Source organism: Octopus sinensis, linkage group LG7 (assembly GCF_006345805.1).
Source record: "Octopus sinensis linkage group LG7, ASM634580v1, whole genome shotgun sequence".
Taxonomy (NCBI): domain Eukaryota; kingdom Metazoa; phylum Mollusca; class Cephalopoda; order Octopoda; family Octopodidae; genus Octopus; species Octopus sinensis.
Genome location: NC_043003.1, coordinates 95,545,193 through 95,558,366, shown reverse-complemented (window position 1 = coordinate 95,558,366; position 13,174 = coordinate 95,545,193). Strand labels below are relative to the sequence as shown.

The following is a 13,174-nucleotide window of genomic DNA, read 5'->3' as shown; positions in this document are numbered from 1 at the left end:
GGGAAAGTATCTTTTGTTATAGCACAAGGCTGACAAAAGACTCATGAGTGAATTTGGTTGATGGAAATTATAAGAAGCCTGTATTGTATATGTATCTAGTCATCTCTTATAAACACTTTAATCTTTTAACATTTAAACCAGCCACATCTGACCCAAATACTTTACCTGTTTTATATTCAAACTGGCCACATCTAACCTGTCACACCTACCCTACAATGTCATTCTAAAAATCTTGAAGTTACAAGATAATACATGATTAATTCAAGACAATGTGAATAAATAAGCATTACATTTTACAGAGTAATTTGAATGCTAAAGGGTTGAAGGTGAAGGATGAGAATCTACTTCTGAAATTTCATCAAAGCCTATAATAAATTGGACATTAAAGTGGAAAGTTTTGGCTTTGTTGTGGAAGATCTTCCGTTGTAGAAAAATCAAGATATGGTGAGGTAGCAGCAAAATGTTAGCCCTTGCAGATGTGATTACACCTTGTTCTATTTAATCCATGGAAACTAAATATTAAAATATTGGTAGTAGTGGTGATGATTCTCTTTGTTATTGTAATTTTCACAGCATTCACAGCCATGCTGACTGTGCAACAATGGTGCGTAACTCGCCGTACTTTGTTAACCTCCCACCACTTGCTGCTGAATGTCTTGAGCTCGATGGAGACCACACTTCACTGCCTATCATATTTGAAGATGTTTACTATGATATCAAGTTTCCAACTTGTAAAAGTGAGTATTTTTCCATATTTCACATGACAAGAAATTTTTTTTTTAAATCATTAATATAATTAGCAGATGGTAATTCTATTACATTTATCCTGTATTAGTTCTCACTATTCAAAAATTTCTTGTAGACAAATAGGTGTAAAAACTCCAATTGAGTTTGAAGTGTCCTCTAACCAGATTAATAATGTTTGTGTTTCAGAGTGGCTATCTGCTCTTCAGCATCAGATACTAGAAAAGAGAATGTTCTGAACTGACAAGAGATGAGGGATATCTCTTATTACATTCTCATCATCATACTGTGACTGGTTGCCCTAATTGGTGGTTTGCTGCAAATAGATGACATATTTAGATTGTATTTCAAGTCTCAAAGGGTGGGAAAAGTACCCATACCCAGTCAATGTACCTTCTGAGTTTGAAATTAAAGACATTTGGGTAAAGTTTGTAAGTTTGATGCTTGAATTGAAGTTTTTGCTAGTTCTGAGATGATGATAGGATATGGAGAGTTCCATTTGAAAAGTTGATATCTGGGGAAATGGATTGAGCATTTATTTTCAATAGGTTCAGTGTCATTGCATGTGGTGTGTGGAGTGTTCATACTGTGCAGGATGATACTTTTATATACGTGTATTTAGTGTAGTTGCAGGTATGTTATACTTAAAGAAGCGGGTAACTAATTTGGCTACATCACAGGGTGGCCAATTTCGCTACTGCACAGAGCAGCCAAAACTGTTGCGCCACTGACTAGGTGCAAGGCCAGAAGTTTAAAGAGGTGGAAAAACAGGATATCATGATTTCCTTGCATTTCTCAAAAACATTAGGGGCATAGATAACAAAAAATTAATTTGAATTAAGAGTTAAAACCTGATCACATATTAGTCCTCATGGAATCTTATCTTTTACTCTATAAGTAAATGCTCATTTATACACAGCGTCACTTTTGTTTTATATTAAATTAGTGAACTGTTTTAATAGTAAATCACTCATTTGTAGTTTATTACCAAAATGGTATCATTCATTACATCTCTTACAGTAGTCCACGGCATATCTTATACTGTGAACTACTATGAATTTTTGATGACTAATTTTCTGGTTGTATTAATTCACAGTAATAAATATATGCTGTGTCTTAATGGTTAGAATGTTGGGCTCATAATCATAAGGTTGTGGGTTTGATTCCTGGATTGAGTGGTGTGTTGTCTCCTTGAACAAAGCTCTTCATTTCACATTGTTCCAGTCTACTCAGCTGAAAATGAGTCCCAGCCAATTCCTGGCACAGTTCTACCCCACTCTCTCTCTCTTCAATTGTCACATCCCTGATGTTCTACTTGGTCAAGGGTAGGAGGGCCAAGAGTATGCTTGTTTCTGCTTGTAATTATGTGGTTACTTAAAACAAAGTTTAGTAGAAGCTACCAAGTCACACTCACACTTTTTCTTAAATATGTTAGCCTTCGTTTTAGAATATATTTATTTTTAATTACTGTTGTAATAATAGTTTATTTACTTTTGTAAATTATTTGAAATTAGTTTTGTAAATTTTAAAAAATTGGTTTTGAATCTCATGTTTTATTTTATTTTATATTTTTTACTTCCCCATCTTTTTTTTTCTTTTTTTTTTCACTTTTAGATTTTCCTGAAGGTCAAGTTCAATATACAAATCCTGCCTATGATTCTGATGGAAAGGACTCGGAAATTGTTTTAAGAGATCGCTCTAAGTCAGATACATCCACATGTTATTACTACGGAGAAGATCCAACTGAATTACGTAATAAAGGCAAGAGAAAATTCATCAAGAACATAAAACCTGAAGCTTTCAAACGTCCATCTTATTCTTGCATCAATGCTGATGCTACCCCTCCTCTGACTGATGTTGTCCTTGTTGGCTACCGAAAGAAAAGTGCAGAAGAGACAACAGAAAGTCCACTGCAGTTAGGTACATTGGGTCCTGAATCAACATCTCCTCCCAGTGATTTTTTCTCTGGGAATCATCTTTCCAACTCTGTATCCATGACTTCTTTGTTAACACGATCTTGTTGGAGTAGATCCAGTATAAACTCACTCCCGGAATACATTGATGAGTTACACTCAGGTATTCAGTCCATCTATTTATGTGTGTCTTTCTCTGTCTATCTCTATGTGTGTACGTGTGGATGTGTCTCTAGCTATTGTAATCTATCTTCTTACCTTTTGCATAATTCTTTAGCTTTTTGAAATCTCTCCTAGATGTTTTAAACTGCTTTACTGTGTCATTATTTTAATCTTTCTTCAGATAAGTTCTGCTTACTGTCATTAACAAAGCTGTTTAATCATTCTTTCAAACTTTCTTTAAAATAACTGGTTATGGTTTGGCTTAAGTTTTATTAAAATCATTGTCAGTTTGCTGTTTGCTCCCTATTTCCTTCATTTCAGCCATTAGTTATGTGTTATTCCTTTAATATTCCTGCATTTCTGCTAAGACTCATTAGGTTAGTAAAGATTGGTCAGTGTACTTACCTCAGATTTTGTGTTTTTGTTTATACAAATCCACCACACTAGTTATGTCACACTCTTTACAAATGCCCAGCTTAACAAGGCCTGACAACAATGCTTCACAAAATCATTCAGAAGTCACACATCTTATGCAACTATAATTGCATTAACATGACCGTGTTTCCTTTGAGACTTCTTAGTGCTGCAAACTCATCAAAACTCTCAACAGATGCTAACTCTGTATGAAGTCCAGATATGCCCTATACTTGAGTATTACTGAAATAACCCGAGAAATTACAACTGTACACACTCTGATGCGCATCCATACTTTTCTCACTTCTCACCCAACATCTGACTTTAATCAAGTCTTTGCTCATCATATATACACATAACAAACTTGTTATCAGTTCAGATATGTTTGGGGCACATTTGAACCTGTAAGAAAGCCATTCACTCTATTTTGTCATGGAGAAAATTTCTCACTGTAGACAAATGAGTGTAAACACACGGAGTCAGTTTAAAATGCTTTCTAACCAGATGCATGCATTTCAGAGTGGTTATCTCCTCCTCAGCCTCAAATACCAAAAAAAGAACTCTATGAACTGACAAGAGTTGATGGATATCTCTTATTATACATTGTACTGTGTCTGGCTGCGTTAATTGATGGCTTACTGTAAATAAAACACAGAATAGAAGCATCAAGCAGTGATGTGTATAAATACAAACTTGTCACCAGTTCAAATATGTGAAACTATAAGAAAGCCATTCTTCAGTGCATTTTGTCATGGAAAAAATTTCTTGTAATAGACAAATAAGTGTAAACACATCAAATAAGTTCAAAGTGCTCTCTAACCAGACTGATGGATGCATGCATTTCAGAGTGATTTATATAAGTATATATATATATATATATATATATATATAATATATATATATATATATATATATATATATAAAAGCTACAACCCAACTATCAAGCTGTTATATTTTCTGCTGCTTATACTGCTATTAACAGCTGTTAATTCTTTGTTTTCCAAGTTTGTACTCCCCATACCTAAACACACTTAATCTACTTACCTTTCTTTTAATCTAAAACTATGTCTTTCAGTGCTCACCCCTCCAGCTTTTGCCTCTTTCTCAACAATTAATCTATGATGATTCAGATGAATATTAAGTGCTTTAGCCTCACATACTTTCTCTGACCCTACAACCTAGGAAGGTTTTGCCAAAGCTATACATACTTCACTTTCTTTTGCTTAGACTAACAACAGCAAAAAAAAAAGAAAAAAAAAGGTGAAAATATTTCTGTGTGATTGGCATGTTTTTCTATTGTCTTTGAGTAACTTTTTCTTGTTACACAGGTTAACAGATTTACTGACAACACCGCCTCTTGCAGCATAAATAAAACACAAAACAATCAGGTTTTTACATTCTGATCAATCTTTACTAGATATTTCCTACCCAAGACTTGTGCTGATTTTGTCTTTGAAAGTAAGAATGATAGTTTCAGCATTCAGCTGTTGTAGCTATGTAACCAAAACATATTTATGAAAGAAATCTAAAAAAAAAAACAAAAGACAAGAATCCCAAAAAAACTAAGCGTAATGGTCAGTTAATGAATGTATATTGAACAGTCAGCAGCAGAAATTTAGTATCTATAGCAACTGCAATCATAAATGCAATATGTTAACTTGTATGAAGAGGAGTTCTTAATTAGGTAAGTTAAATTAGCTATTGTCATATACACATACTCAATAAGGACACGCAATGCAGAAGGTTAGGAGTTTGGTGTTTTATCAGCTTAGTCTCTGAATTGCTTTTGAAATTCATAAGGTTCTGAAGTGAAGTTATGATAATTTATCTACTTTTAAGGTTAACTATTCATTTCTAAATAGTAAATTAACGCCTAGTTTTGTGTAATCTATATATTTAACTGCTAGTATAAATTCTGAGACTAAATAGTAAGTGAAAAGCAAAAATGCCTTCTACCTTGATAGTGAATGTCTTCAGTATTTACATGAGGAACTGAATAAGGCTGAAAGTTCTTGTACCAAACTCTGATGTTTAAGAGAATATGCTTCATTTAACATACTGAAATAAAATAAATTATTGAAAATTATGTCATGTCTAGCTTGTGGGCCTTCATCTGATTCAACTACTGGTGTTCAACAACAACAACATCTAAATGTATGACTTTTGTAAATTGTCTCTGTATTTGACCCTACATCTCATTTAATCAATTGGTTTATCTGTGTGTGTGTGTTTCCAATAATCACTTTAAACTCTCAACCTTTTTATTCTTTTCCTTCAACTAGTTTTCCTGCTTTGATAAGAAAGAAAATCTAAAATTATGAGTGAAAAAATTATCCCTTCTGTATAATTCTTCTAAACTGAAAATAGGAAAGCTATGTTGATTACTGCATTGTATTACAATGTAAAGCAAAATGACAAATTTTATTACATATATTTTAGTTCAATCATCGTTTTAGTGGTGATAATGAAATTGAAATTAAGAAGACATTTTTAATCCTTTAACATTTAATCCAGCCATATCTAGCCAAATATTCTGGCCATTTTATGTTCAAGCTGGCCAGATCTGACCTTTCACACCTACCCTAGAATATCATTCTAAAAATAAACAACTGCAACATTGAAATCTCAAAGCTATGAGATAATGCATGATTAATTCAAAACAATAAATAAGCATTACATTTCGCAATTATCTGAATGCTGAAGGGTTAACATTTCTATCATGGACCAATCACTGGAAGGCTTGAACTAAGAAATGGGATCTAATGAAAACCTTCATCATCATCATCATTTAATGTCTGTTGTCCATGCAGGTATGGTTTGACCAGGGCTGGCAAGCTGGAAGGCTGCACCAGACTCCAGTCTGATTTGGCATGGTTTCTATGGCTGGATGCCCTTCCTAATGCCAACCACTTCGAGAGTGTAATGGGTGCTTTTATGTGCCACCAGCGTGGGTGCCATTTGCATGACACCATTATCTGCTACAACTGTGGTTTTACTTGACTTAAGGGGTCTTCTTCTCAAGCACGGGGCATAATACCAAAGGTCTCAGTCATTCGTCATTGCCTCCTTGGGGTCCAACACTCAAAAGGTGCTTTTCGTGTGCCACCAGCATTGGCCACTTTGCCTCTGTGAGGCTCAATACTTGAAAGGTGCTTTTTATGTGCAACTGGCATGGGTGCCAGTTTTGTGACACCAGTATCAGCCATGACTATGATTTCACTTGGCTTGACAGGTCTTCTCATGCAGCACTCGAAAGTTGCTTTTCATGTACCACCAGCATTGGCAACTTTGCCTCTGTGAGGCCCAACCTTATCAGTTCAATAATGCTACAATGCCTGATTGGTCAGATGACTATTAGAAACCTAATTAACCAGATGTTCAGGCATTGTTGGCAAAGGAAGTGTCCAGTTTAATATTTGAATGTGATTTTGAATCTTTGAAAATGACTTAAATTCAACATATCAGTTTTACTTTGATTCCAACAACTTAAAGGTTAAGTGAATCTTTGCAGAATTAACATGGAACTTACTTGTAAATTATTAATTTCTTGTTTGGTATAATGGAATTATTGCCTTGCTTTTATTTCAAATAAAATTTTAGCATTAGTTTATGTAATTTATTGTTCATTAACATATGATTAAATTTCATAAATTGTAAATGTATAGCCGTGTTAGTTGTTGTTGTTGTTGTTGAATAGCTCAAGTTGTCTCTAACTACACAGGTGTATAACTTAAAGGTAGTTGATAAAATGTTATAGAATAAACTAATATTGTATTGTACAGTGGATAAGACCATGTTGCATCCTCTGCAATACTTATACCTTGTTTGTAAGAGCAGTATTTCTATATGAAACTCAGTCTAATTACATTGCTTCAAATAAATACTATTTTAGGGAATCTATTTAATTTCAAGGTTTTCTTTTAGCAGAACAGGACTTTTGAATTCCATTGACATTTCCTCTACATTTTATGAAAGGAATTAATAATCCTCATTTAGTACTGTTAATAAATAAATTAATTAATAACTTTGGTTCTGTACAGAAGCAATTTGATATGGCTGATAGAAGTTTTGTCATGAATTGTAATTTGATGCGCTTTTATATTTCAGTGAAGCTTTTCCCATGCGCTTTGTCTTCTCTGTGATATTGATTTCATGTGTCTTCAAAAGAGTGCCAAAAGCATGCTGCTGATCTTTTCTCTAAATTTCCTCACTTTGACTTCTGTATTCTTTGTTGTTTGTTCTGCTGAATGCTTTGTCTACACTGTGATGTGTTCACCATGCACCATCATTTTTTCGGTTCAGGAATTTCATTTTTCTTTTTTTTTTTTTCCATTTTCTTCACTCTTAAAATATTTCACTGCTGTTTGATTTTTGTTTTGTTTTGCATTTATCATGCCATTGTAAAGTATGATCTTACTCTTTAATTATAAAATATTCCTTGTGCAGTTTGTATCATTTAAAATCTAAATTCTCTTCAGTATCATTCCACTGTAAGGAAGCCAGCCTTTCTAAGCTTCTTCATAGAGTTACAAGTACATTGTTTCAAACTAATTCATCTGTCAGGCTGCATCAAGTCATTCATTTCCTATCCTCCCTTTTATTTTTTTTTCCATTTCTATGGAGTCATGGATGTAGATTTGATACATTTGTACTGGAGTGGTAACTAAAATACTTCATGTTTCATTTTTACTTTATTTTTATTATTATTATTATTTTTTTTTTTTGAAATCAGAGACATCCACCATCAGGATATTAGGAGATATTCATTTTCTCAGAAGTAGTTTATGATTGCATTTTCTAGGTGCGAATGGGAATTTGAGGTTAAAACTGCAACAAAAGACTCCTTTGTAATCATATAGTAGTTGGTGTTATCTACAACAGGGTATCAATGCTAGTATACTTAAACATGAATCCAGTACATAATTAGGGACAGTAACTTGTTAAGAGTTGTATATCTTTACTAAATACACTGTGTATCATACATCAGGGATGAAGTATGTATCAAGGTTTGATTACTTTAGCAGGTAGGTTGATATTCTATTAACTAGCTACCAATATCTCTATGAAAATGAATGATATCTATTGCTTTTGCAAGTTAGTTGGAGAAGGAGGAGCAATGATGATGACCTTTGCAGGCCTCCCAGACTGGAAAGATTGAGTAGTAGTTTCTCAGCTTGAATAATATCTGCAGGGAAAAATGTGCATAGCAAGGGGAAGGGAGATTCTCTGCTAAAACAATAAATGCTAATGCACACATACACTGAGTTAATTAATGTGAGATAAACATTGATTATACAATTAGATTCATGACCATCGTTTTGTTTGGTTGGTTGGTCATGTCTGTTTGAAAGTAATAAAATAACTTTGACACATTACTTTTAAATTACATTTTGGAAAGTAAGAGACAAAGCAGACACAACCTGCACTATATGGGCAGTGTAAGGCAAAGGCATTTTATGAATGGGTACAAATGATGTGATTGGTGCCTGACAGAGAAGCTCTACATTATTCCATCATCCTATTTCTATCTCATATAATAAGAATGTGCTAGTATTGGTTTCAAATACTGCTAAGCATTTTGCCCAGTCTGCTAACGGTTCTACCAGCTCACCATCTTAGAATGTCCTAATATTTAATTCTTTATTGCCCACAGGGGGCTAAACATAGAGGGGAAAAACAAGGACAGACAAAGGGAGTAAGTTCATTACATCGACCCCAGTGCATAACTGGTACTTATTTAATCAACCCTGAAAGGATGAAAGGCAAAGTCGACACTTAGCAGAATTTAAACTCAGAACGTAATGGCAGATGAAATATCTATTTCTTTACTACCCATAAGGGGCTAAACAGAGAAGGGACAAACAAGGACAGACATAGGTATTAAGTCGATTACATCGACCCCAGTGCATAACTGGTACTTAATTTATCGACCCCGAAAGGATGAAAAGTAAAGTCGATCTCGGCGGAATTTGAACTCACAACGTAACAACAGACGAAATACTGCTAAGCATTTCGCCCAGCGTGCTAACATTTCTGCCAGCTTGCTGCCTTAGAATGTCCTAATATTGACATGCTGTCACATTCCCAAATTCTCTGGGAATTTCAATGAAGACACCCCACCCCCATCCCACCTGTAGCATGACAGATGACAACTGACAGTCTACATTTATTTTATTACTTTCAACCCTACCTACACCTGTTAAGTCTCATACTACTACTACTACTACTACTACTACTATTTTGTTTTGTCTGGAGACACATTCCCCCCACTCTCTCTTGCCACCTATCACTTATGAATGAATAAGTCTTAGTATCATATGCCATACTTTTGCTAATTGTTTTAGGTTCTTATGTAATTGTGATCAGACATGGACACCTTTTTGGTTTGCTTCCTCTTGTCCGATTAGAACATTGAGTATGTGACAGCTAGAAGCAAAGAGGGCAGTGCCAGCACTTGGCTCATATTCATTTTCAGCTGAGCAGACTAGTAGTAGTGTGAAGCAGAATGCCTTGCTCAAGGACAACATACCACCCAGTCAGGAAATTGACCCCTTGACTGTTGAACCAAACACCTGTAATCAATAAGCCATGTAGCTTTACATATATAAATAGAATAACTAGCTAGCTAGATAAATCTATCTATCTATCTTGTAGTAGTAGTAGTAGTAGTAGTAGTAATCCACTGTAAGAAATAACTGAATGTTAAAAACAGTAAAGGAGTACTTCGTTTTTATTATCTTTTTCCAATATAATCAGATGTTATAGCTCACATCTATTACACCTCTATCTATCTATCTATCTATCTATCTATCTATCTATCTATTTACATATATGCTTACACATACACACGAAATGGATTGATAAGCTTTATCTCTATGCTACAAGTATCTTCTTCAAATAGGATATTTCTGGATCCTTAGAAACAACTTCAGAAGTTACCCAGGGAACTTAAACATGAAACTAATTTCATAGCTTCATAGCCAGTTTTAGCATTTAAAAATAGAATTTGATATTCCATTTTTTTTCCTAAAAAACAAAACGACAAAAACAAAACAAAACAAAAAGAAAACCCAAAGATTTTTGTATAACATCTCTTCATTGGACATTTAAGCAATATTTCCTGAATCGATTCTGCCCCTATTTTTCATTTTTTCATCTCATGTCATCTGTTCTTTTTCTGTTTGATTAGCTATCATTGTTAAACATTTGAAAGCTCCCTCCTCCCCTGTCCTCCATTCCCCCGCCATTTAGTCTCTTCTTTAATTCTCTTAATTAAATTAGTCAACACGGACAACATTACTCATAAGGAACACGGGTTTGATGCAGAAAAATGTGCTATGCATGCTTGAAACTTTCTCTGTTACAATGGAATTCAAGGGATGGCTTGTGCAATACCATTTCTAAGGATTTGGCTAGATGACTAAGGTAGCATTAATGAAGCGCTGATAAAAGTTTTTCTCTGGAATGTGTCTATTCAACTGATAACAAAAATGGTTTTTGGGCCTGTTTCTATTAAAAAATTTTTTTTCTTCGAAGTGTTATTTTACATGAGTTAACTCTATGCATGTGAAAGTGTGTACTATGTGCATAAATATATTTGTGCTGTTGTGAGAGTAGTAACTGTGAATAAGAACTAGCTTGAACTGTGATGACTTGTCTAACCTATGCCAGCACGAGAAATACATGTAAAAGTGGTGATGATGATGTCTACAATATCTACAATATCTTATGATGAGTTGTTTTCTTATGGGTGTCATAAGTTCGTTGGCACAATTGATTTTATGCCCCTTTCATGATTAACTTACTACTCAGTTGTAAAATGAGAGTGGAATCTATTATTAGTTAGCCAGACTAAGGCAAGTAGGATTATATGGTTTAAACAGAAGCACAACCCGAACATAGGCATGCGTATAAAACACACATGCATGAATGATTGTTTTTTTTGGTTTTTTTTTTTAAAGATATCCTCTCTTAAAATCCAGCAAGGAACATTGTGCAGTTCTTATTTCTATCCCATAGATTTCACAGATTTCACATAACCACAAACTGTGCTTCATGTTAATATCATGTAGAGTTGTAGAATAATAGTCACATTAGGACACCAGACAAAATAACACCTTGTGGTACTTTTTGCTTTGTTTCTCTTCACATTCTGAGTTCAAATCTGGCAGGGTTGTCTTTACTCTCATACCTCTTAGATCAAAATTAATGTCAGCTATATATACTGACCAGAGATTCAATATTTGCAGCCTTGTGAGAAAATTGATATTAATTGTTATGTAGTTGAAAAAGTGAACACAGGCCAACAGATCTGACTTACTATCATTGAAGAATTAGTATTCTGAAATTGTTGATGTGCATTAATGTTGTATGTCTCCTATAGTATGTTATGAATAGTATGGGTATTTCTTGTGTTGTGTTTTTTTCTTTTCTGTTTTCGTTTGTTTAGTTTATATGTTGTGTATTGGAGTTAAACATTTTCATTGCTATTTCAGTCTATGTATAGGGGCAAGCATTGCCACGTAGTTGCAACCATGTGGTTTGGGTTCAGTCCTTCTGTGTAACACCTTAAGCAAAGTGCCCTTACCTATAGCTTCAGGCCAACCAATATGTTGTGAGTTAATTTGGTAGACAGAAATTGTTCTTGTCCCACTGATCACCACTTGATAACTAGTATTGGTTTGCTTATATCTCATAGGTTAGCAGTGTGGCAAAAGAACCAATAGATTTTAAAAATTAAATACTTGGGTAAATTTGATCAACTAAACCCTTCAAGATGGTACCCCTCTATATGTCCAAGTAACCAAAGTATAATGACTGAAAGAGATGATTATATATATATATATATATATATATATATATATATATATATATATAAAATCTCTTTCAGTCGTGTGTGTGTATATATAAAAAATCTCTTTCTGTTGTATACACACACACACACACACACACTTGTAAATGGATGTATACCCGTTAGGAGAATAGTTTTAGAAAATGAAATGTTTATTTTTATTATTATTCCCTTTACTTTTTTAGTTCCTCAAAAAAATGAGTTGCGCTCTGTAAGAACATTGTATTTGAGGTTCATCTTGAACTTCTTCCTCAGATAGATTTCTGAAAGAGTAGAAATGAAGGTTGGCTAAAGGTGTTAAAAGCATGAGGGTTGAAGGTGTGAGCGAATGTCCAGCAGAAAGGATAAAGAGGCGTGTAGAATAGGTATATGAGACTGAGTTTACATATTTGGCAACTTCAGCAGAAGAAGAGAGAGAGACTGTAGTGTTGACAATAATGGCCTGAACTATTGATCTAAAAAATGTCACAGGTTCCCTAATGTGGCCAAAAAGCTCTCTTTAACCATGGTTCAGTCCCACTGCACAGCATCATGGACAAATGTCTTCTACTACAGCCACAGGCCTATCAATGCTTTGTGAGTGAATTTGATAGACAGAAATTATGTGGAAGCTCATTGTGTGTATGTATATTTATTCATATATGTTTATATGTGTATGTATATATATATATGTATGTGTGTGTGTATGTATATTTATATATATATATATATATATATATATATATATATATATATAATATGTATTTTTATCTGTGTGTCTTTGTGCCAGTGTTTGTTGTGTTCCCCCCACCCAACTTCTTGACAACTTGTGCTGGTTTATTTACGTCCTCGTAACTTAGTGGTTCAGCTAAATATAGCCTGTAGAATAAGTACCGAACTTAAAATAAGTACTGAGGTTGATTTGTTCAATAATAATTGAAAAAAACAAAAAAACAACCCTTCATTGCCACAGTCCAATGACTGGAAGTGAGCAAAAAGATGACTGAAAGTATGTAGTATACATATTTTCCAGTTGAGTGATTAATGTTGAAGATCACAATTTCATTGTAAAATGTAATATCAGTCTATCTAGAATCTTTCAGCATATTAA

At 34.0% G+C, this 13,174-nt stretch overlaps 1 protein-coding gene across 12 annotated transcripts in view; it reads left to right on the top strand.

The window, feature by feature from the left end:
- Positions 1 to 13,174, top strand: part of LOC115213792 (protein FAM135A) — a 299,236-nt gene that overhangs the window by 230,758 nt on the left and 55,304 nt on the right. For 11 of the 12 annotated variants that reach the window (XM_036504971.1, XM_036504966.1, XM_036504965.1 and 8 more), the window contains 2 exons: positions 574 to 737; positions 2,359 to 2,820. In XM_036504971.1, coding sequence (XP_036360864.1) covers positions 574 to 737; positions 2,359 to 2,820 — 626 coding nt within the window. The remainder of the gene's footprint in view (positions 1 to 573; positions 738 to 2,358; positions 2,821 to 13,174) is intronic. The other variant, XM_036504970.1, reaches the window with a different exon arrangement.